The sequence below is a fragment of the Peromyscus californicus genome, unplaced genomic scaffold (genome assembly GCF_007827085.1).
Source record: "Peromyscus californicus insignis strain IS unplaced genomic scaffold, ASM782708v3 Scaffold_13__1_contigs__length_99412109, whole genome shotgun sequence".
In the NCBI taxonomy this organism is placed as follows: Eukaryota; Metazoa; Chordata; class Mammalia; order Rodentia; family Cricetidae; genus Peromyscus; species Peromyscus californicus.
The window spans coordinates 90,360,678-90,383,755 of NW_026294424.1; the positions used below are offsets into that span (position 1 = coordinate 90,360,678).

Consider the following 23,078-nt stretch of genomic DNA (forward strand, 5'->3'; position numbering starts at 1 on the left):
ACACACACACACACATATATATATATATATATATATATATATATATATACATACACAATTAGCTGGTTCCTAAAATGATTTTCTTGTGTGCTTCCAAGAACTCCTAACAGTGTATTTATCTAAATGTCTATCAAGCATCCAATGCCATATGAAATAACACCTGTCTCAGGTCAGGCGGATAGCTTTATTTCTTGTGCAATTTAGGGTGAGACCTTCCTTTCTTTTACAACCTTACTAGTAGACCCCTAACTTCTTACCTAAACACTTCTAGGAATGTAGACTGAGCACATAGATCCCCTCTTTCATATACTAACCGATCATTAGCACTCAGTTGACCTCCTCTTTTACCACTCCCATTTTGGGTTGTAAAAGAAAGCCTGGTTCTCACTGCCTGAGGAAAATTCTTACCTACCTTTATGACCCTGTAGAATTCAAGCCTGGTGACCTTGCTGAGCCAGAGGATTGCTATTGCTTGGGTTTATATCTGGATTCCAGAGAGACTTAGGGAGAAAGGAGAGAATAAGGAGACGGAGAAGAGAAAAGAGAATGGAAGAACTAGATGGGTAAGAACTGGAGAGGAACAAACTGAGACAGGGAAGAACTAGATTGAAGGGCCAGAAGAGAGTAATAGAGGAACAAGATGGAAGACGAGGAAGAGTCATATGGGGAAGAACAAGATGAAAGAGAAGGAGATGGGAGAGGAGCTAAGATGGGAAAGAACTAGATGGATGAGAACCTAGATGGGGCAGAACTAAGATGAGAGAATTAGATAGAACATAGAGGGGACAACAGATAATGTCCAGAGAAATCAGGCTAGAAAGGAGCGAGGCGTGAGAGCAGAATAGAAGCTGTGCAGAGAGAGACTGACTCAGAATAATAAAGTGTATGGACGAAGGAGTTTCGTGTACATAGATTGATTGCTTTTCATCAAAGATTAATTATCAGCTGGTTGTAGATTCTTCCCGGACCCTGGGAGGGGACCCTCGAGGGGCTGGACCCCAAGTCCTCCATAGTACGTCATGCTGCCTTGAGTTGAGGAAGCACTAGACGGCACTTGGGCACTTGCTGTGGGGCCATTTTCAAAGCAGAGCTGCCAACAAAAATGTGGAAAGGCTAATTGTGCATTGTGTGCCAGCTTAAATAGGCAGCCTTTGTTCATCCTCAACTGTCAGCTGGGATGTGGGCATCTTGTGCTTGGGAAACTTTAGTGGGTTTTTGTTTTTTTGACATCATGACAAGCGTGTGGAAGAATCTGAGGCAGGATGATTGTGAGTTCTAGGCCAGCCTGGGGTGCATAGCGAGACTTTCTCTCTAAAGAGAAGAATTAAGTATTTGTGTAATGTAATAATTTCAAGAAAGGGCTTGGGGACCATGTGGTTCAGGATTACAGTTTAGTTCTTGGCTATACTGTAGTTAGACTTACAGTGGTTCAGTGTTCTATAAAATTATCTTTTATGATATTGAATATGATCTATAATCTTTTAAAAAGATTTGACACTTAAACTTTTTTACATTTATTTGTGTATATGTGTGGGTGTCGATGTGCCACAGTGCATGTATGTCTGAAGGTCAGAGGACAGCTTGTGACTGTCAGACTTGGAGGCAAGCACCTGTACCTGCTGAGCCGTCCTGCTGGCCCGGTTCTGCTTTAGAAAGGATTGATGGTCAGGTCATTAAAGACCGAGCTCAGGGCTGGAATTAACTCTGAGAATTAGCTATTTGTTGGTTTTGAACAGAAGAGGGAAAGTGTAGCATGAATCTTAAAAGTTCTTGTTAATGAAATCAAACTCGGAGCCAGGTATTGGGGTGAACACTGGAAGATCAGAGAAGTAGAACAAGCCACAGCTTCCTCACCTTGCCAAGTCCTCAGGTGATCCTGCTTCCTCAGACTGGATGCTTCTCAGCTGAATTGTGCTGCTCAAAAGCCTAAAAGCTTAACCAGGCTATAGTTCCTCGTCCTCACGCCTTAAATACCTTTCTGCTTCCTGCCATTACTTCCTGGGATTAAAGGAAGTAATGGTAGGAAGCGAGTCACCATGCTTGACTGTTTCCAGTGTGGCTTTGAACTCAGAGATCCAGGCGGATCTCTGCCTCTGGGATGCTAGGATTAAAGGCATGTGCTACCACCGCCTAACCTCTATGTTTAATATTGTGGCTGTTCTGTTCTCTGACCCCAGATAAGTCTATTAGAGTGCACAATATTTTGGGGAACACAATACCACCACAGGAAAGTGCTACTAATATGGTTATAGTTACAGCTGCCTAGTTAATCAAAAATCCTCAGTTTTTCAGTTGAAAATCTCTTAGAGCTGGGGAGATGGCTTAGTCAGCCATGTATGTAAGTATTGATCACATGAGCATGAGGACCTGAGTTCTGGTCCTGGAACACATGTAAAAGTAAAAACAACACACCCCAAATCCGGAGCATTCCTGTAATCCCAGCACTGGGGCTCCATAGACCAGTGGTGCTCAGGGCTTTGCTGGCCAGCCAGTCTCCTCAAAACAGCGAGCTCCAGGTTTAGTGAGAGCAGTGCTTAGCTTTGACTTCTGTCTCCAGAGGTACATGCACCCCTCTCCCGAGTCTCTTGAAGATGTAAAGCTTGGTTATTAATTCTCAAGTGGAATATGGTATCAGAATCCAGGGCGTTGGTGCTAGTGAGCTCTGTACCTTGAAGACAGCCGCCCCTGAGGCCTGGATGACCTCACCTTGGTGTTGGGATTTGAGAAGCTTGTTCATTGAGCTCTGGATATACTTTGGGCCAACAGTAAAGCCTCTTGGAACCTGGGCTTCTTCATCTACTGAAAAAATTTGTTTCCTTGGAATAAATGTGAATTCTTGACCCCCTTCTCTTAGAGACTAGGAACCGGGGCCTGGCTGGCTCTGAGGAGCTCACCGGAGTCTGACACTCCGAATTTTTTAAAGAACCTTGCTCCAGTTCCTAGCCGGTTGTGATGATAACGTCCCTTGTTGGTTGTGATTCGTCACACTTGATTAGAGTTTATCTTTCGTTAGTTACAGTTAACCTCCTTAACGGCATTTACGAGTTGGGCACATCTCTTGGTTTATTTAGAGTGCAGATACCAGTTTTCAAAAGGGACACCCATTGTTTGGGTTCTGCCTCGCTCACCTCAGGGGACATAGAGGGACAGTTTGTGAGCCCTCCTGGCCCCCAGAGCACCCAGCAACTCAGACTTCTTAGTTTCTGGTCTTGTCCTCAGGAAGGATGTTTAGTCTTCAGTGCTCTCACTGCTGAGAGGTTCTGGAAGATGGCGTGGCTGTTGTGTGAAGTGATTCCCATTGTCAGAAGTGTCCAGATTAAGCCTGGGAGGCCGTCTAAGAGTTATTTTAGTGTGCATGGTGGCACATCCCTGTCATCCCAGAGGCTGAGACAGGAGGATCATGAGTTGGAGGACAGTTTAGCTAACCATTAGTCCTTACCTTGAAGAAATTCCCGTAATAAAATTAAAACTCACAGTAAAAGTGGAGCTCGTTGGCCAGGGAGCCAGTCTGAGGAAGGTGGCCAGCGCATAGGAGATGGCGCCTCACTCCTCCGGACTTGTGGCTTTCCCCGGCACTGTCCGCAGAGCTGTCAGTGGTCCGATGACTCGGGTAGTAAGTAGATCCTGGGGAACCAGAGAGTGTCATGAGGTAACTGTCTAATTCAAACCCTCCAACCACTCTGTGCGGTGAGCATTACGAATGAATGAACTGAGGCTCAGGCTGGGGTTGAATGGAACCCCTCCCGTGTCCCTCCTGCATCTGCTGGGTTTGAAACTGTGTGGGCATGATAAATGAACACATCCTACCCACCCCCGAGCTACGCCCTCAGCCCATAGTATTGTTTTTGAAGGGAGAGAGGGCGACATTAAATTTATATATATGATAAAGCTCAGTTGTTCTTGCAGGGGTGGGTAGCTTTCTCTGAAGTCACAGGGACTCCTTAGTTCTCTGTATGAAGCTGCCTTGTGTGATGACTCCTGCCATGCTGGCTAAAGGCAGAACATGTCTTTACAGCCAGCGTGGAGCTGTCCTATAATAAACACTTAACTTGCTTTGAGCTAAGTGAATGCTTTTCTTTCTTTCTTTCTCTTTTCTCTCTCTCTCTCTCTCTCTCTCTCTCTCTCTCTCTCTCTCTCTCTCTCTCTCTTTCTTTTTTGGCTTTTCAAGACAAACTTGTGTAGCCTTGGCTGTCCTGGAACTCACTCTGTAGACCAGGCTGGCCTCGAACTCACAGAGATCCACCTGCCTCTGCCTCCTAAATGCTGGGACTAAAGACGTGCACCACCACCACCTGGCAGGACTTTGGGTTTTAGCAAACTCTTTAGCCATAGTTATGTAAGGCTAACTACTCTTGTCATTGCATTTATATTTTTTCCTCCTAATTTCATTCAGGATAAATGGCCTCTAGTTTGTTTTTATGGTGAGTGGCTTATTTAAATACTACCAATAAGCCCAGTGTGGTAACATGTGCCTAAAATGCCAGCACTCAAGTTGAGGCAGGAGATTCTTGAGTTTCAGGCCAACCTGGGCTATGTAATAAGAGTGTCATACCTGACCAAAAAATATTTTTTAAAGTCTGATTTTGTTGTTGACACAGGGTCACATATCTCAGGCTGGCCTCAAGCTTTCTACGTAGCCAAGGATGACCTTGAACTCCTTATTCTTTTGCTTTTTGCTGAGCTCTGGGATTATAGACATGTTGCTGGCACACGTAGATTGACTTTTTTAAAAACTAAACTTTTTTTTTTTTTTTTTTTTTGTGGTTTTTCGAGACAGGGTTTCTCTGTGTAGCTTTGCGCCTTTCCTGGAACTCACTTGGTAGTCCAGGCTGGCCTCGAACTCACAGAGATCCGCCTGCCTCTGCCTCCCGAGTGCTGGGATTAAAGGCGTGCGCCACCACCGCCCGGCTAAAAACTAAACTTTAATTATATCAGTTTTTGTGCCCTATTATAATTATATGTTTTGGGGCTGATGAGATGGTTCTCTGGGTAAAGGCACTTGCTGCCAAGCCTCATGACCTGAGTTCATCCCCAGGACCCATGTAGTAGAAGGAGAGAACCGACCTCTGATCATCACACACATGCTGAGGAACACACACCCCATACACTTACACGAGCACGCACGCACGCACGCACAGGGCAGAAAGTAGAGTGAGTATGGTAGCTCAGCTTGTACTCCCAGCACCACAGAGGCCCAGTTAGGGAGGTGGTCAGGAGAGCTAGGGTAGTGGGAGCCCCCGTCAGCCTGAGCAAGAGTGAGACCTTGGCCTGAAAAGAAAGATAGATGAAGGTATGTCTTTCTAAAGTTTTTACTGGACTATATTAACGATAAATTATGGGTTTCATGCATGTTTGTAGTGTGTTTTGACCATTTTCACTCCCCATAACCCTTTCTTACCACCGCCCTATGCTCGCTAATCCCTGCCGCTTCTAACCAGCCCCCCTCCGTGGTCATGTCTTTTCTGTTTTGGTGACCCACTGAGTTTAGTGAAGGTTGCCTCATCTCCCCAGCACCCATGGACTGGTTTAGAGCTGCAGGGAGAGGTGGAGTGTAAAGGTGTCCCTTGCTGCCAGCGAGACCGGCCCAGAGAGAATCTTAGCAGAGCCCTGTCCTCCTCCGTTCCCTTCTGTATCTTATATTGCCTACAACAGGGTTTTATGTTGCAAACTGTTTAGTATCGAGTTTTATTTCTTGCTTAGGAAATTGATTTGTTTTTAAGATCACTGAGCCATTTCATTTCCCTTCTCCTTTGAGCTTAGTGAGATAGTGGCCTCTTAGAATTGCATCTGCATTATCTGCATTAGTATCTCATTTTCTGGGTAAGCGTTCTTAAGGTTTCAGTTACTATCACTTGTACTCTGTGGTTCCCTTGAAGGACTTTTAATGTACTTTGTTTAAGTAGCTGAACTCTGTTCCTGGGAGGGATCTTTCATCCCCCATTTTCTTCTAAGGGAACGTAAGTAAAAATTGCAGCCACAATTTTATTTTTATTGATTCTGTGACTTTCTCATTAAAACAACCACAGCCATAAAGCACATCCATATTTTGACTTCTAAACATTTACGAGGCAGCTTCTGCAGTTAGAGCCTTAATGGCGCTCTCTCCGTGAGCTATCATCGAGCTGTGTGGAGTAATATAAATTGCTGCTTGCACGGTATCCCCGTCAGCACTTAGTGGAGCTTAATCATAGTTCCCTGAAAAGCAAACACGTTCATTTAGTTTTCTAGCTTTCCCTACCCCCAGAGTTTCAATCCAGGCCCTTGCACCTGACAGGCTAGCACCCTGCCACTCTGCTGGAGCCCTGCCCATAACCTTTTGTTCTCTGTACTGCTAAATCTAAATCCTTAGATGTCTGGTACACTAAAAATATTCATAGCTTTATTTGTAGACTCCAGGGTTAACAGCAGCGTGGTTTTTTCGTACTAGAATGTTTTGAAACTACCAATAAATGGGTTAAAACTGAAATTAAAAGTTATGATTTCTGGAATTTTTAGGCCTAAAAACTTCACTGGATTGTACGTTAATTTTTTATTCTATGTATGTACTTTGCATGTATATGTTAGAGGATCACTTGTGGAGCTGGTTCTCTCCTCCCACCATAGGGGTCCCAGGGTACTGGACTTGGTGGCAAGTGCCTTCACTCAGAGCCAGCCAGCAAGCCCCCCTTTCTTTGTTTATTTTTAATAGTGTGTGTGTGTCGGGGGGAGAGGGTGTATGAATGGTGTGGTGTGGTGTGTGTGTGTGTGTGTGTGTGTGTGTGTGTGTGTGTGTATGAGAGAGAGAGAGAGAGAGAGAGAGAGAGAGAGAGAGAGAGAGAGAGAGAGAGAGAGAGAATGAGAATGAGAATGAATGGTGCGTTGTGCGTGAGTATGTGCGCGTGTCTGGGAGAGAGAGACAGGGAGAGAGATAGGGTGTATGAATGGTGTGTGTGTGTGTGTGTGTGTGTGTGTGTGTGTGTGTGTGTGTGTGTGTGTGTATGCGTGCCAGGGAGAGAGAGAGGGTGTATGGAATCCAGAGGCATCACATCTAGAACTGTGGTTATAGAGTAGCCTAACATGGGTTCTGGGAATTGAACTCAGGTCTTCTGGAAAGAACAATGTGTGTTGTTAACCACTCGACCATTTTTTCCAGCTCCCATATGTACACACATACACATTTTTTTTATAGTGGAGCTGAGGTTGGAGCCCAGGGTCTCTTACACCCCAACCATGTGCATCCCCAGCCCCACTGCTAGCTTTAAAAAGTATGTTCTAGAGCATTCTTATATGTGTGTAATGATGTATGTCACACTATGATATAATTATTGGCCATTTTTGTAAGTACCTTAAAGGCATTTTATGTTAGATAGAAACTCATTGTGTGTTCAAAGAATGGATAAAATCTTCAGAATGAATGAATTGTATATGTATTTTTCTGCTGTGCAGTAATACCTTCTCACCCAAGTAGGACATATAGCTAACACATTGTCACTAGACGATGTGAACATTCTGGGTGTTTTTCTCCTCACACTGTATTCTACCTTTGTGTTTATCCGGTGCATGGGGATGGGGAGGCTTTAGAGGTGAAGATGGGGTGGATGGATGAGAGGCCGTTTTAAATAGTCTCTAGCTTTTCAAGCTTTCTCCAAACGTTTAGAATTGTTTTACATTTTGCACCTCATCTCTGGGAGTTCTCTGAGAAGAATGGCCTTTGGTGAATGTTGGATGGATGAGGTAGCTGTGCTTGAACATTCCCCACAAGCTCATGTGTTACAGGCTTCATCCCAGCCGGGGTGTGTCTTAGTTACTGTTCTGTTGCTGTGAAGAGACACCACAACAACTTATAGAAGAAAGCATTTAATTGGACTTGCTTCTGGTTTAAGAGGGTGAGTCTGTGACCATCACAGCAGGAAGCTTGGCAGCAAGACAGACAGGCATGGTGCTGGAGCAGTAACTAAGAGCTTATATTCTTTGGGGCTGGAGAGATGGCTCATAAGTTAAGAATGCTGTCTGACCTTCCTGGGGACCTAGGCTTGATTCCCAGCACCCACATGATGGCTCACAGTTGACTATAACTCTAGTTCCAAGGAGCCTGATGCCCTCTCCGGCCTCCAAGTACATTGTATGCATGTGATGCACAGACATACATGTAGATATGTGGTGATATATTGTGTACCCTAATAAAATTTGCCTGAAGATCAGAGAACAGAACAAGCCATTAGATTAAACATAGAGGCCAGGCGGTGGTGGCACACAACTTTAATCCTAGCACTGGGAAGGCAGAGATCCATCTGGATCTCTGTGAGTTCAAAACCACCCTGGAATGAGATTGACTCAGTCTAGGAGAGAAACAGAGCCAGGCAGTGGTGGCACACACCTTTAATCCCAGTACTTGGGAACCACACGCCTTTAATCCTAGTGCTAAGAAGAAAGTGACATGGCTGGGCGGAGAAAGGTATGTAAGGCGTGAGGAGACAGGAACTAAAGCTTTTCTGCTAGAGGCCTTTTGGCTAGAAGCTTTTTCAGGCTGAGGAGTCCTGGAGGTAAGAGGTGGCAGTGGCTAGATCCTTTGTCTCTGATCTTTCAGCATTTACCCCAATATCTGGTTCTGGGTTTTTATTAAAAGACCATTTTAATTTTGTGTTAGAAGGTAAAACATCCATAAAAGAAAAAAAATTCCTTATATCCTGATGGTGTCTTTTGAAACATCAGCGTTTACCCTACTATGCACCTCCTCCCTCCCAACAAGGCCACATCTCCCAATCCTTTTAAACAGTCCACCCCTAGGGTCCAAGCATTCAGGTTTCCGAGCTGTGGGGACCATTCTCCTTCAAACCACCCAGTGCTATTGGCAGGTGATGGAAACCTCAGAATGTACGTCCTCACTGGAAGAAGTCATTGAGTGCAGTCCCTTAAAGAGGGGATACTGAGGCCCTGGTGGCCATGCCCCACCCTACCCACAGCTTCCTGGCTGCCCTGAGGTTAGCAGTCTTTCTCTGTGACATGTGGCTGAGGCCCTGGTGTTCTGCCTTTCCCGTAGTCTCTGTCATGAGACTCCAGAACCATGAGTCCAAACAGGCCTTTCATCTGTTGAGTTGGTTTCTCAAATGTATTGTGAAAGACAAAAGGCTGGCCCACACACTTGTGCTTATGATTTACTCTCTGAAATCTGAGCCAGAGATGATCCTTGTCTAGTTTAAATATTAGTGCTAGAGAATACAGTAGTGACTAAGGTACAAGGTGCTTTCTATAAACTACCTCTGATTACCGTGATGACTTTGCCTCATGTTACCATTTCCATATAGCCAATGAGGAAACAGAGGAGCAGTGAAGATAAATTCCACAGCCAGGAAAAGGCACAAGTCCATCTCCAGCCTGGAGTCTACTTCTTACATCCTTCCATCAGATGTCAGAGACCTGGAATTCTGGAATCGTAGGCACTTCGTGCACCTTCCTGTGTGTGCCATGTCAGGAGTTGTTTTTGGTACCAATAAAGTGGGCAATAGGGAATTGGACTGTGGAACATTGCGTCATTTTGTGAATTTTTCAGTTACTTGCAATTCCAGAATCTAACCTGCTTTGTTCTCTAGGAGGGCTTCCAGTTGTTAGAAGTTGGGAATGTTGGAGGCAAAGCCTTGGAGGACCATGGCCACAGAAGAAAAAAAGATCATAAGTTGGCTTGTTTGTTAGTAATTGTGGACTGTGCTTTTAGAGGCCAGAATAAAGGCTGTTGTAATTTCTCCCACACAAAGATTGTCACGCCATGTTTGTTTTAGATCTTAGTTTAAAGAACTATCTCGCATTTAACTGAGACCCTAGTACATTCTGTTTTGTAGTCGTGCCGATAAATGTAACTAGCACATTCACTTCCAACGGCTGTGCAGTGTTTCCTGACTGTGAGACAGGGTCTCACGTGACGAGGCTGCAGTGAAGCTCGCTGTGTAGCCGAGGATGCTCCGGGATGGCCCTCCTCCTGGTCCTCCTCCCTAGGCTCCTGAGTGCTGCACTTACAGCCCCCGCCACACGGACTGTATACTGTTCTACAGTTGCTAAAGGTCTAGGCTGATTCCAGGTCCTTTGCTGTTCCTACCGGTGCCGCAGTAAACATTCCTGTAGCCTTCTTGATGCATTGCTCCAGAGGAGTGGCTGTATGCAGCACCTTGTTAGGTGGTGTTCTCAAGAGGAGAACCAGTTTACTGTCCTACCACAGAATTGTGCTGGAGGAGGGGAGAGAGTAAGCAGAGGAAAGGAAGGAAAAGAGAGAGGCACGATACAGAACTTACGTAATGGAAAAATTAAGTACTTGGAATAGGAAGGGTGTCAGTAGAAAAGGGACTTGCAGATGTCTGCGGTGCTTGGCTCTTGGCTTTCATTTTTTCCGTGAGCTTATTGGAGGCTTCTCTGTCAAGTATGCTGGGATGTACCTTATCACACTGTTCTGTGTGCCTCGGAGGCTTACTGGGACGCCTTGTGAGAACGTCCAAGTGACTACTGACTTCTTTGCATTGTTGGAGTAGGTAAAGTGTGGATAATGGATTGTGAGGGAGGTAATGGAAAAGTCGGAAGAACTTGGTTATTTTCATTTGGGAGCTGTACTTAGATTTTGATTTTTATGTTTTAAGTTCTCAGACTTGGCGTTCTCAACAGTGGAGTCTTTCCTAGTATGTACAAGGCCCTGGGCTCATTCCTCAGCACTACACACACCTGCCTGCATTTCTTTTGTTTTTTTCCGAGACAGGATTTCTCTGTGTAGCTTTGCACCTTTCCTGGAACTTGCTCTGTAGACAAGGCTGGCCTCGAACTCACGGAGATCCGCCTGCCTCTGCCTCCCGAGTGCTGGGATTAAAGGCGTGTGCTACCATGGCCTGGCCTAGATTTCTAATTATATACCCAAACCTTTGTTTTGGTCTTAGGGAAAACTCTGTACACCAAGAAGATAGTTTTGTTCATATTGATCTACTAACTTTTAGCTATCATAACCTTATTCCATGGCTGTTACTAGTAACTTCGGGTTTCTGCACACCACCCATGTGTATTTGTGTGTGTGCATGTTGTTGAGTGTGTGTGTGTGTGTGTGTGTGTGTGTGTGTGTGTGTGTGTGTGTATGTGTCAGTGCGGTGGTTCAGAAGCTGTGGAGGAGTCCAAGTGAGGAGAGCAAGCAGTGTTACCCGCAGCAGGCCGGGTGGAGGCTGGTCCTGGAGGTGGGGATCAGAAAGTGTGAGTTTGTGTTTCCACACATGGTGGCAGCATGTGCTGGTGCTGCGGGACTTGGAGTACCTCATCTAATTACATAGCACATAGTGAGCCCACTTCACCAGGAAGAGGATTGTATGTTTTCAGGGCCTTCTGACCACTCTGGTGTGGTGTGGAGATATTTGAAAACCTGTAATTTTTACAGTGAGTAGAAAAGGTCACCCTACCTGAGAACCTTTTCTGATCACGGTGTATCAGTGTGGAAATTACTCTGGATTGATCTGTTTAACCTCTGGTCCTACTTATGTATTTATCATATTGGAATTAACACTGAGCAGTAGAGAACCTTTCATTATTAGTTATTATATTTTTGGTTGTGAGCCTAGTCTTTTAATAGCTGAGCCATCTCTCCAGCCTATTAATCATTACTGTTATTATTTACTTTGTTTTGTTTTGAGACAAGATCTCACTGTGTAGCTTTGGCTGACTTTGAACTCATAGAAGTCCATGCTCCACCACCCCCGGCTAAGGACTTTTCATTTTAAATAGGGACAGTAAGCCTCAGTACTTTGTTAACATGAATATAGGCATGAAAAATGCTTGTTTGGGGAAAAATGTTAGAAGAGTGCATTTTTAAGCAATATTTTATCTGTTAACATACATAGACAATTTTAGTCACTTCCACCCTGACCCGGAACAGCAGGCCGTTGTTCAGTGACAGAGTCCTGATGGGGAGGTGCCAGGGGATGAGAAGACAGAGACAGGAGGTAAATGCTGGGCTCTGGCGGTCTTGCACAAGCTTTGTTTTATGCCAAGCAAGTTTATTAAGAAGTACAGCACCATATATATACTGTTTGCAAGAGAAACATGGCCAAGGTCAGCCGAGAGCCAAATCAGACAGTGCTGGCAAAGAGCGCACGGGATGTCTCAGACTCAGCTGCCTTAGGCTGATAACCACAGCCCAGGGGAAGAGGTGGGTCCCCGAAAGCCACACTCTTGTCTCCTAGACAAGGACACTGAACCAAGCTTCCCTTTGCCCTTTCATTAGGGCCTCTGAAAAAGTCTTGGATGGGTCTGGCTCCCCACCACCTGCCAGTTCTTTTCTTGAACTGTCCTGGACTCTAGTCTCCCAACTTTTGCCCTTCCCAACTTTATTTATCGTCTTCTCTCTCTCCTCTTTAGAAAATAATACCTCATTGGGTCCACTTAGTGCTGCCTATGTGCTCATGGTAATGGGTGTGGCCAGCCTAGGTAGCCTTGTCTACTTGACATAGCCTAGAGCCATCAGAGAGGAAAGCCTGGCTTGAGTAAATGCTTAGATCAGATTGGCCTGAGGGGGACTGACTGTCTTGACTTCTCATTGACGGGGTGTGTGCCCAGCTCACTGTGGACAGCACCATCCCTGGCAGCGATCCTGGACTGTGTAAGAAAGCCAGCAAACAGCCTGCAGAGCAGCCTTCTTCCAGGGTTTTTGCTTCATGCTCCTGCTTGAGTTCCTGCCCTCAGGGGTTTCTGTTGCTGTGATTAAACACCATGACCAAAAGCAAGGTGGAGAGGAAAGGGTTTATTTGTCTTCAAAAGGAAGTCAGAACAGGGACTCAAGCAGAGCAGGAACTTGGAGGTAGGAGTTGATGCAGAGGCCGTGGAGGAGTGCTGCTTACTGGCTTACTCCACCTGCTTTCTTATAGAACACAGGACCACCACCAGAGATGGCAACACCCACAATTGGCTGGGACCTCCTTCATAAATCACTAAGAAAATGCCCTACAGGCATTTCCTCAATTGAGGTTCCCTCTTTGATGACTCTAGCTTGTGTCAAGTTGACATAAAACTAGCCAGCACAATGGTGGACTGTGACCTGGAAGTATGAGCCAAATAAATCCTTCCTCCCTTAAGTTGGTCTTGGTCAGAATGTTTTATTGAAGCAACAGAAATTGGAACCGAGCAACCTGCCAGTGGCCATATCCCCAAGGAAAAATGAGCTCCCTGTCCCCTGGCGGCCAGCAGCCCGTAGGTCCTTTGTTAGGTGTGGATTCTGGCACACCCTTCCCCATCCATGCTGGAACTTCGACTGGCTTGATCTTGTACAGATAACTGCAAACCGTACAGAGGACAGCAGTGCACAGCCCCCTTCCTGTCCTCTGGCTCTGACACTCTTTCTGCCTGCTCTTCCATGAGGTGTTCCCTCTGTCTTGGGAAAGGTGGGGTTGATTTAGATGTGACATTTTCCCTGTGTCTTGGGAAAGGTGGGGTTGATTTAGATGTGACATTTTCCCTGTGTCTTGGGAAAGGTGGGGTTGATTTAGATGTGACATTTAAAGCTAAATAAAAGGAATGCATTTTTGTACATCCCTTGAGCGTCTATTATTGAAGATACCTGGATTCTTTAATTTTTTTTATTACCTGTGTATGGGTGTTTTACCTGAATGTGTGTGTACAGTGTGCATGCAGTGCCCCCAAAGAGGGGGTGTATCCCCTGTACTTGGAGTTAGGTGGTTGTGAACCATCATGTGAGAGCTGGGAATGGAACCTGGGTCCTCTCCAAGAGCAGCCAGAGCTCTTCATCTCCCCAGCCCTGATGTCTGGGTTCTTATATCTGTATTTGGTCTTTGTGGTACCTCCATGGCCTGTGGAAAACCCCACTGCATACTCTAACTAAAAGGAAGGAAGGAAAGAAGGAGGTGGTGACCTCTTAAAATTGATCAGAAACTGAATACTTGTTTGAAGGTGACTGGCAACCATTGCTAAATTAGTCACTCTGCTAACTTACCTATAAAAGTTTCTTTATTATCATTGACAATGTCAACATCTTAGTGTTCTAGGAAAATACCTTGACTTTTCAGGTTCCCCAGAAGGTCTCGGAACACCCCAGGGTTGTGAGTTAATAGTTTTAGAACCTCTGATTGGTTCTGTTACCATTTTCCCCAAGCTTTCCCTTCGGTTTCTTGGCTGGGTATGGTAGTTTATGCCTATAGTACCATTACTTACTAGGCCAATGCAGGAGGATGGGAGTTCTAGGCTAGCCTGGACTACATAGCAAACTTAAGCAGCAAAATATAACAAAACAACCCTCCTCATTTCCAAAAAAACCCAAAAAACCATTTCCAGGGCATCTGACATGCTCTGTGAGCATACGTACAAAGGTAAACCCCCATACGCATAAAATAAAAAAATAATAACAAAACAAAAGCAAAGTGAGCAAACAGAAAGACTCCATGGTCTGACAATGTAGTCTGAGAGTTAACAGATTTGTGGAAATGGCTGGGGAGCTTGTTTTAGGCTTTGTGGGCTAAATGGTCTCAACTCTTGCCATTGTGGCCCCAAAATAGCCAGAGAATATGTAAGTAAATGATTGTGGCTGAATTCCAACAAAACTTCATAAATAGAAGCAGGACCAGCTCACCAGTTTCTGGTCTAGTGTACCTGTTTCATAGTCTCCTCATGTGTCCCACTAGGAGACCACAACAGCAGTTTCTATTGAGACTTCCAGTGTTGAATTTGTTAGTTAAGGTGAGATTATAAAACACAGATCATGTGGTGCAATTTAAAAAATAATATTCCTTTCTTTCTTCATTGTGCCCGTTTTTCCCCCAGGACACTTTATTTCCTTACATCAAAGAAAATGTCAAGGAGTACCTGCAGACACACTGGGACGAGGAGGAGTGTCAGGAGGATGTCAGCCTGCTGAGGAAACAGGTCAGGACTCTTCTTCCACATTCCCAGAGTCTCAGAGTGGAGGATGCCCGGAGACTTAAGACATGCTGTGAGCGCACAGTCAGTCAGCGCCCTGGATCCTGGGGATAGGAGTGCAGTGACTTACCTGCCTAGCAGTTCACTGTGAGCGCACAGTCAGTCAGCGCCCTGGATCCTGGGGATAGGAGTGCAGTGACTTACCTGCCTAGCAGTTCACTGTGAGCGCACAGTCAGTCAGCGCCCCGGATCCTGGGGATAGGAGTGCAGTGACTTACCTGCCTAGCGGTTCATAGCATGTAGTAAAACAAGCAAGTCATGGCACTTTGTTGTCTGCAGAATTGCTTCTTTCAGCAACTATTTAAATTGTGTGAAAGCCTGAGTATTTGAAAAATGAAGCCTTTCTGGTGCAATACACAAGGTTTTGTGCAGTCTCATCACGTTTCATTAATGTCACAGAGTGCTAGCCCCTTGTCATTTTCTACTGTCCTACCTACCTCATGGCATGAAGCTATCCCCTTACAGTGCTCATGGGTCTTCGAGGCCTGCCGTCCTCCAGACTTCTCAGCCAGTTTACCTTGGCCCAGCTGCAGACTGCTCTCTGCCGCTCTCTATCCGGTCTGTACTTCCTTCTTCTCATGGAGTGCTGACTTTGGTGGCAAAGACCTTGCATGTTGTACAGCCCTGACCAGCAGTTTTCCTACACCGGATTGTAGAATGCTGTCCACGTGTCTTTTATCTATGGTGATAAGTTAGGATTAGTAATAATTGTAACATCTGTTGAATCATGCAGTATTGGGGTTTGCTAAGTTTTCTGGATAACTTGAGGTTATTCTGAAATACTCATTTTTTTTTTTAATTGTCTCAACAAAGGTTCCATACATACATATTCTATGTTCAGATAATGTATCGCATTGTTGCAAAGTCCTTGTATATGAATTTATTTTAGGGGTGTGTGTGTATGTGTGTGTGTGAGTATGTGTGTTTGTGTGTGTATATGTGTGTGTGTGTGTGTGTGTGTGTGTGTGTGTGTGTGTGTGTGTGTGTGTACACTTGTGGAGTCGGAGCACAGCTTGAGAGAGAGTTGTTTCCTCTCCTTTTGATCATGTGGGTCCCAGAGATTGAACTCAGGTCTTCAGGCTTAGTGGCAAGTGCTTTTTACCTAGTGATCCATTTTTGCCAGATCATTTAAGAATAATTTTTAGCAGTTCTCAGGACAATTAATAGTTGAAGAAATTGATCTGCCTGGTTTTGTTGTATCTTTTTTTTAAATACATGAATGCATGAGTGTATGTGTGTGTGCAAGCATATAACACTCTTTAAATGTACACATAAATAAATTTGATTTGTTTCTGATTAAAGGCTGAAGAGGATGCACACCTGGATGGGGTTGTTCCAATCCCTGTGGCATCTGGAGACGCAGTGGATGATCTGCAGCAGATGATCCAGGCTGTGGTAGATAATGTGTACTGGCAGATGTCTCATGACCGAAAGACCACAGCGCTCAAACAGCTGCAGGGCCACATGTGGAAGGCGGCATTCACAGCTGGCCGCATGAAGGCAGAGTATGTGCTCTAATGATAAAACATTTCATAGGCCCCAATCCACATACTCCCCTCACTATTCCCCTTTCTGCCTTCTAAGTTGCACAATTAGTAAAAAATAAAGTTGCTAGGCATGATAGCACACACCTTTAATCCTAGCACTTAGGAGGCAGGCAGATCTCTTGAGTTCTAGGAAATCCAGGGTACATAGAGACCCTATCGCAGAAAAAACAAACAAACAAAAAGATAAAATTGGTATTGCTTTTATGATAGCCAATGAGTTGTTTTCTATTTTCCAGAATCATTTTCTCAGCTTAGTCCCCTAGATCTGGGGCTCTGTGGGTGGGTGAAAGACTTTTAGTTCTATTTTAAAGTAGCTTCCTAGAACGTGGCAACTTCAGCCTGGTGTGGTGTACATCTGTGGTATCAGCACTTGGGAGCTGGACTTCCCTGAGCCTTCTGTGAGCCAGCCAGGTCAGTTCACCTGCAGCACGCCAGTGGCACTCACACGGTGAGGGCACTGCGGGTCTGCTGTTCCCAGCCAGCTCTTTGCTGATGAGAGAAGTGAGAGGGCTCAGCAGTTAGCAGTTCTGGGGCACCCAGTGCCCACTTCTGACCGCCACAGTCACTAGGCATGTATATACATTATGCATGCAAAACACTCAAACACATAAAATAATAAAATCAGAGAAAGAGAAGTACGAAGGCCATGAAGTCATGTTACTTTGAGGTCACTGGCGGGCACTGTTACTTCTGCTTTTTGAGTCTCAGTTCCGGGATTTCTGCTAGCCTTCCTGCCGAGTGTTGCATTGCTGAGGTTGAAAAACAAAACATAACAGTCTCGGGCCAGTGAGATGGCTCAGTGAGCAAGGGCGAGTGCAGCCAAGGCTAACAGCCTGAGTTCAGTCCCCGGAATCTACATTGTGGAAGGAGATAAACAACTGCAAATTGACCTCTGACCTTGATATGTGTGCTATGACATGTGCCTGTGTGCAGGTGTGTGTCTGCACTTGCACGTACATGCAGGCACAGCCACACACACACACACACACACACACACACACACACACACGATGTAAAGAAATTAAAGATAGGGTCTCATCATGTATGTATATCTCCTAGCCGGCCTGGACTGGCACTGTCGCCCAGCATGGCTTCAAACCGGGATTCTCCTGCATCAGCCTTCTCAGTGATGGAATGTAGATGTGTACTTCCACACCCAGCTGATCTCAGAGATTCATTTTTTAAAGGATTTTAGTCAGTTGCCTTATGTAAATCCTCAGATTCAAGACCATTTCCAGCTGCTTGTGTTTCTTATGTATTTCTTGTATTTTGTTTTGCTAAATGAGATATTTATGTCTGCCACAAGGATCTGCCCTTTAAAGGAAGCATTGCAATTTCAGGGTATGTCCTTACATATATGCAAGAAATACTCTTACATGCAAGAAAAACACTAAAATAAATCTTTTTAAAATTGAGAGGAAAGCATTTTCATGGCTTCTCAAAGCACAGTGAAGGTAAATTAGTCTTATAAATAAACTGCATCCATTAAATAACATTATTTATGTTATTTTGGCTCCTTGAGAATTAAAACATTGTAGCTAGAGTTTTCCTGCCTGGCCCACAGTCAGGACAAATCTCTATCACCTGCCAGTCCCACAGTCGCTCAGACCCGACCAAGTAAACACAGAGACTTATATTGGTTACAAACTGTATGGCCGTGGCAGGCTTCTTGCTAACTGTTCTTACAGCTTAAATTAATCCATCTCCATTAATCTATACCTTGCCACATGGCTCGTGGCTTACCGGCATCTTCACATGCTGTTTCTCATCGTGGCGGCTGGCAGTGTCTCTCTGACTCAGCCTTCCACTTCCCAGCTTTATTCTCCTCCTTGTCCCGCCTACACTTCCTGCCTAGCCAATGGCCAATCAGTGTTTTAATTATTGACTAATCAGCAACACATTTGACATACAGAACATCCCACAGCACTTCCCCCCCTTTTTTTTTTTTAAAAAAAGGAAGGTTTTAACCTTAACAAAGTAAAATTACATATAATTTGGGAATTTGGGCGTAGCTTCTCTTACTACTTCCTGCTGGAGGGGGGCGCTGTATCTTATGGGGATACAAAGGAAATTTTAGGATTATGGAAAAGTCCATGAGGGTGTATCGTCTGAGCCAGTTGCCTTCAAACCATTCTGGATGTTGGATCATCTGGGCCATGGTGTCATCGGAGACTTTTCAGGGGATCTTGGCTGGTCAAACCTGATGTATCTTAATCTGGAACAAATCCATAGCCTCTGGCTTTCTGTGGGAACAAAAGCAGAGTCTCCTTTCCAAAGTAACATATCCTTATATTCAAATTTTGAAGTCAAGGTACCTTTAAAATATACATTTTGGCATAACTCAACAGCTTTTACAATCAAATGTTTTTCTGCAGTTAAAAGTCCCAAAAACAACACAATGCAGATTCTCTGTGTAATATCCATTTTTATGTGGCTTATTTTTTATACTACCTTTACTGTTTCTTTAAAGACTTTATTTTTTAAAACTATGTATTTGTTTCTATAACTCTATATATCACCTTTTTTGTCTCTTTCAAGCCTACGTATATTTTACACACATTTTAAACTATTACATCTGAATCTGTCTTATTGTGAATCTATTGCCTTAAACTGCAGCAGCTGTAGCTGCTGGCTCCACCCACCTTAGCTTCCCAACATGGTGTTTTCCACCAGCTCTGGGAGCTATCGTGGGTCTCTATGCTTTTATCCAAGCAGCGTGTAGACCAGAAACCTCTTTTTTTGTTTTGTACCTGCAAAGGCTAAATCCACCATGCAGCTTAATGTGCCACTTGCAGAGGCCTCATTCCTGCCATACGGCAGCAGGTCGAGCGTGCACGATAGGAACCCACCAGTAGCTCAAATCGGCAGCTGCCGCTCATTTGAGAGAGACAATTAGGAAGCTGTTTTTAGCTCCATTTTAGAATCTTTTTTCAGGTTTTTAGGTGGAAACTCTTGCCACCACGTTGGGCACCATTTGTAGCTAGAGTTTTCCTGCCTGGCCCACAGTCAGGACAAATCTCTATCACCTGCCAGTCCCACAGTCGCTCAGACCCGACCAAGTAAACACAGAGACTTATATTGGTTACAAACTGTATGGCCGTGGCAGGCTTCTTGCTAACTGTTCTTACAGCTTAAATTAATCCATCTCCATTAATCTATACCTTGCCACATGGCTCGTGGCTTACCGGCATCTTCACATGCTGTTTCTCATCGTGGCGGCTGGCAGTGTCTCTCTGACTCAGCCTTCCACTTCCCAGCTTTATTCTCCTCCTTGTCCCGCCTACACTTCCTGCCTAGCCAATGGCCAATCAGTGTTTTAATTATTGACTAATCAGCAACACATTTGACATACAGAACATCCCACAGCAAAACATAGTCACTTTCTTAGATTTATTTATTTTATTTGTGTAAGTTTTTTGTCTTCATGTATGTAAGTACACCACATACATGCTTGGTGCCCATGGAGGTCAGAAGAGGACATTGGATTCCCTGGAACTGGCGTTACCCGCAGTTGTGAGCTGCCGTGTGGGTGCTGGGAACGGAACTAGGGTCCTCTGCGAGAACACTAAGTGCTCTTAACTGAGCCGTCTCTCTACCCACTAGCAGTACTTACTTCATCTCTTCATGCTTTTCATTGTCAAATACTCTTCTCTCCACCAAACTTGTTGCTTCTAATCTGTGATCCTGGAACTCCAATGACCTGTTTATTAGAAACGCAGGAATTTTCTGTTTCATGGAGTTGCTTCTCAGGTTACCATTTGAGCTGAGGCAAAGAGGTATGGCATCTCTGTACTGTCTGATTTTCATCTGGCCTGATGGTGAGCTTCTGCTTTGTAACTTGCTGATTTTCCTCCAGGTTCTTCTCAGATGTGGTTCCAGCAGTCAAAAGGTGGAGAGAGGCTGGAATGAAGGTGTACATCTACTCTTCAGGGAGCGTAGAGGCTCAGAAGCTGCTCTTTGGGCATTCCACAGAAGGAGATATTCTTGAGGTAGGTTACTTTACTCAGTGTCCTAATTTGTTTGCTATTGCTGTGATCAGTACTATGACCAAAGCAACCGGGGCTGTGAGGGGAGGATTTCTTTGGCTTCCACATCCATATCAAGTCTTTTGGGGGAGTTAGGGTAGGAACTTGAGCAGGCAGCTGGAGACAGGCACTGATGTGGAGACCACAAAGGAGGGCTGCTCTATTGGCTTGCTTTTTCATGCAGCCAAGGGCCACCTGCCCAAGGGTGGTACCACCTACGTTAGTCATTAACCAAGACAGGGCTCCACAGATATACCCAGAGGCTAGCCTGATGGAGATAATCCCTTAATTGAGGTTTTTTTCTTCAAAGATGACTCTAGTTTGTGTCAGGTGGACAAAAACTAACCAGCAGGTTGGATTACTTTGTTTTGATACTATCAAAGCATGAAATATTGAATAGTAAAAAAAAAAAAATTGGCCGGGCGGTGGTGGCTCAAGCCTTTAATCCCAGCACTCGGGAGGCAGAGGCAGGTGGATCTCTGAGTTCGAGGCCAGCCTGGTCTCCAAAGTGAGTACCAGGAAAGGCGCAAAGCTACACAGAGAAACCCTGTCTTGAAAAAAAACCAAAAATAAATAAATAAATAAATAAAAATAATAAAAAAATCTACTAAATAAGCTAAATTGACAGCTAGACAGTTGTACTGACTGTCGTAAAAAGATGTGGAAAAACCGAGGGTGCCTTATAGAGGATGAATGACCTTGGCCAGCAGGTCATTCTTCAGTGACAGGTTCCTTAGAGAGAGGTGACCAGAGGATGAGAAGATGGAGAAGCCAGGAAAGTTTGGGGTCAGGAGGTCCTGCACAAGCGGATGGCTCCCACAGGCAAGTTCATTAAGAATGCCGCATCTTACGTACAGCTTGCAAGGGGGACAATGGGACAAAGCTAGCAGGAAGTTAGGCACATTGCCCAGGGGACACAGGCTGTCTCAGATGTCAGAGCACAGCGGCCCTGGGACTGATGACTCCAGTCTCTTGGGAAAGCCAAGTTCCCAGGAACAGAAACCATAACTCCTTCGAGGCCCTGTTCCGAGCCCGATTGGACCTTGTCAAATCTTGCGCCTGGGCAAAGACAGAGCTTGGTTCCTTTTGTGCTGTCTCAGGGCCTCTGAGAGTGCCTGGCTCTGCCTGGCTTTCAGCAGGTGAAATATTTTGTGTAGTACCAGCTTTTGAGTTGGAAGTCTCATAAATTTTTCTTGTGTATAAGGATCACCAGAAGTTTGTGTAAAATGGGTTCTGGGGCTGGGAAAACAGCTCAGTTGGTAAAGTGTTTGCTCTGCAAGCCGGGGGACCCGGGTTTGATTCCCAGCACCCATGCAGAAGCCAAGCTGCGCGGCACGGGCTTCTCATTCCAGCACTGGGGGTGCAGAGACAGGAGGATCATTTGGGCTTGCTGGCCAAAGTGGTGAGTTCCAGGGTCAGGGAGAGACCAGGTCTCAAAAAATAGGGAAAGGTTGGCGAGTTGGGTCCATGAGTAAAGGCACTCACCTCCAAGCTTAGTGAGTTGAGTTTGATCCCTGGCACCCACACAGAGAAAAAAACCACCTTTCCCAAGCTGTCCTCTGTAGCATGCCTATGCACAAACACAACAGACAAAAAATTAACCAATAATGTTAAAAACGTGAGTGGAGAGTGATGGGGGAGGAGCTCTGGAGCTGTTACCTCAGACACAACCACACATGCACCTGCACACACAAACTCAGAAAACAGATTTCAAGCCATGCTCCCCGCCATGGTGATAATGGACTGAACCTCTGAAACATTAAGCCACCACCTCAATGAACGGTTTTCCTTTATAAGAGTTGCCATGGAGCCAGGCAGTGGTGGCACATGCCTAATCCCAGCACTCGGGAGGCAGAGCCAGGCGGATCTCTGTGAGTTCGAGGCCAGCCTGGTCTACTGAGCGAGATCCAGGACAGGCACCAAAATTACACTGAGAAACTCTATCTCGAAAAAAGACAAAAAAGGAGGAGGAGGAGGAAGAGGAGGAAAAAAAAAAAAAAGAGTTGCCATGGTCATGGTGCCTCTCCACAGCAATAGAAACACTAACTCAGACAATCAGCAAATCAGAAGAAACTCTTGCCCTCCCCAGAAGGGCTAACTAAACAGAATTAATTGGCTAACTAACTTTAATTTTCTGGAGGCCAGTTGCTATACTCCCATCTCTAAAATTAGTCTTTTCTGGGCCCATATTGGGTGTGTAGGGTACATTTTGGTTTTGGATAATGCCATATTCTAGTTTTAGTATATGTTCTTTTTGTCTTTTATATCAGATATCGAACCAGTAATGGGATCTTTTAATCAGTGATGACTATTTTCTAAATACAAAGACTCTCCATTCAGTGAGATAGACAGTAAGGTCAACATACCCACGGCATGATCATTACCTACTGATTTCAGTAGTAAAAGTCGCATTCTCCAGTTACCAGGGGAGGCAAATAGAGAAAAGAAGTGTGCAGAATCGGTCTCAATTTTTTTCATAGTTAAAAAACCAACCAACCAACCCTGGGCCTGTGGATGGCTGAGCAGATAGAAGTGCTTTCCAGGAAACCTGAGGGCCTGAGTTCAGTTCCTGGAACCATTTAAA

At 45.0% G+C, this 23,078-nt stretch overlaps 1 protein-coding gene across 2 annotated transcripts in view; it reads left to right on the forward strand.

The window, feature by feature from the left end:
• Enoph1 (enolase-phosphatase 1) overlaps positions 1 to 23,078 on the forward strand; it is a 35,014-nt gene that overhangs the window by 5,787 nt on the left and 6,149 nt on the right. For both annotated transcript variants that reach the window (XM_052735464.1, XM_052735466.1), the window contains exons 2-4: positions 14,767 to 14,868; positions 16,225 to 16,427; positions 20,326 to 20,458. In XM_052735464.1, the coding sequence (XP_052591424.1) occupies positions 14,767 to 14,868; positions 16,225 to 16,427; positions 20,326 to 20,458 (438 nt within the window). The remainder of the gene's footprint in view (positions 1 to 14,766; positions 14,869 to 16,224; positions 16,428 to 20,325; positions 20,459 to 23,078) is intronic.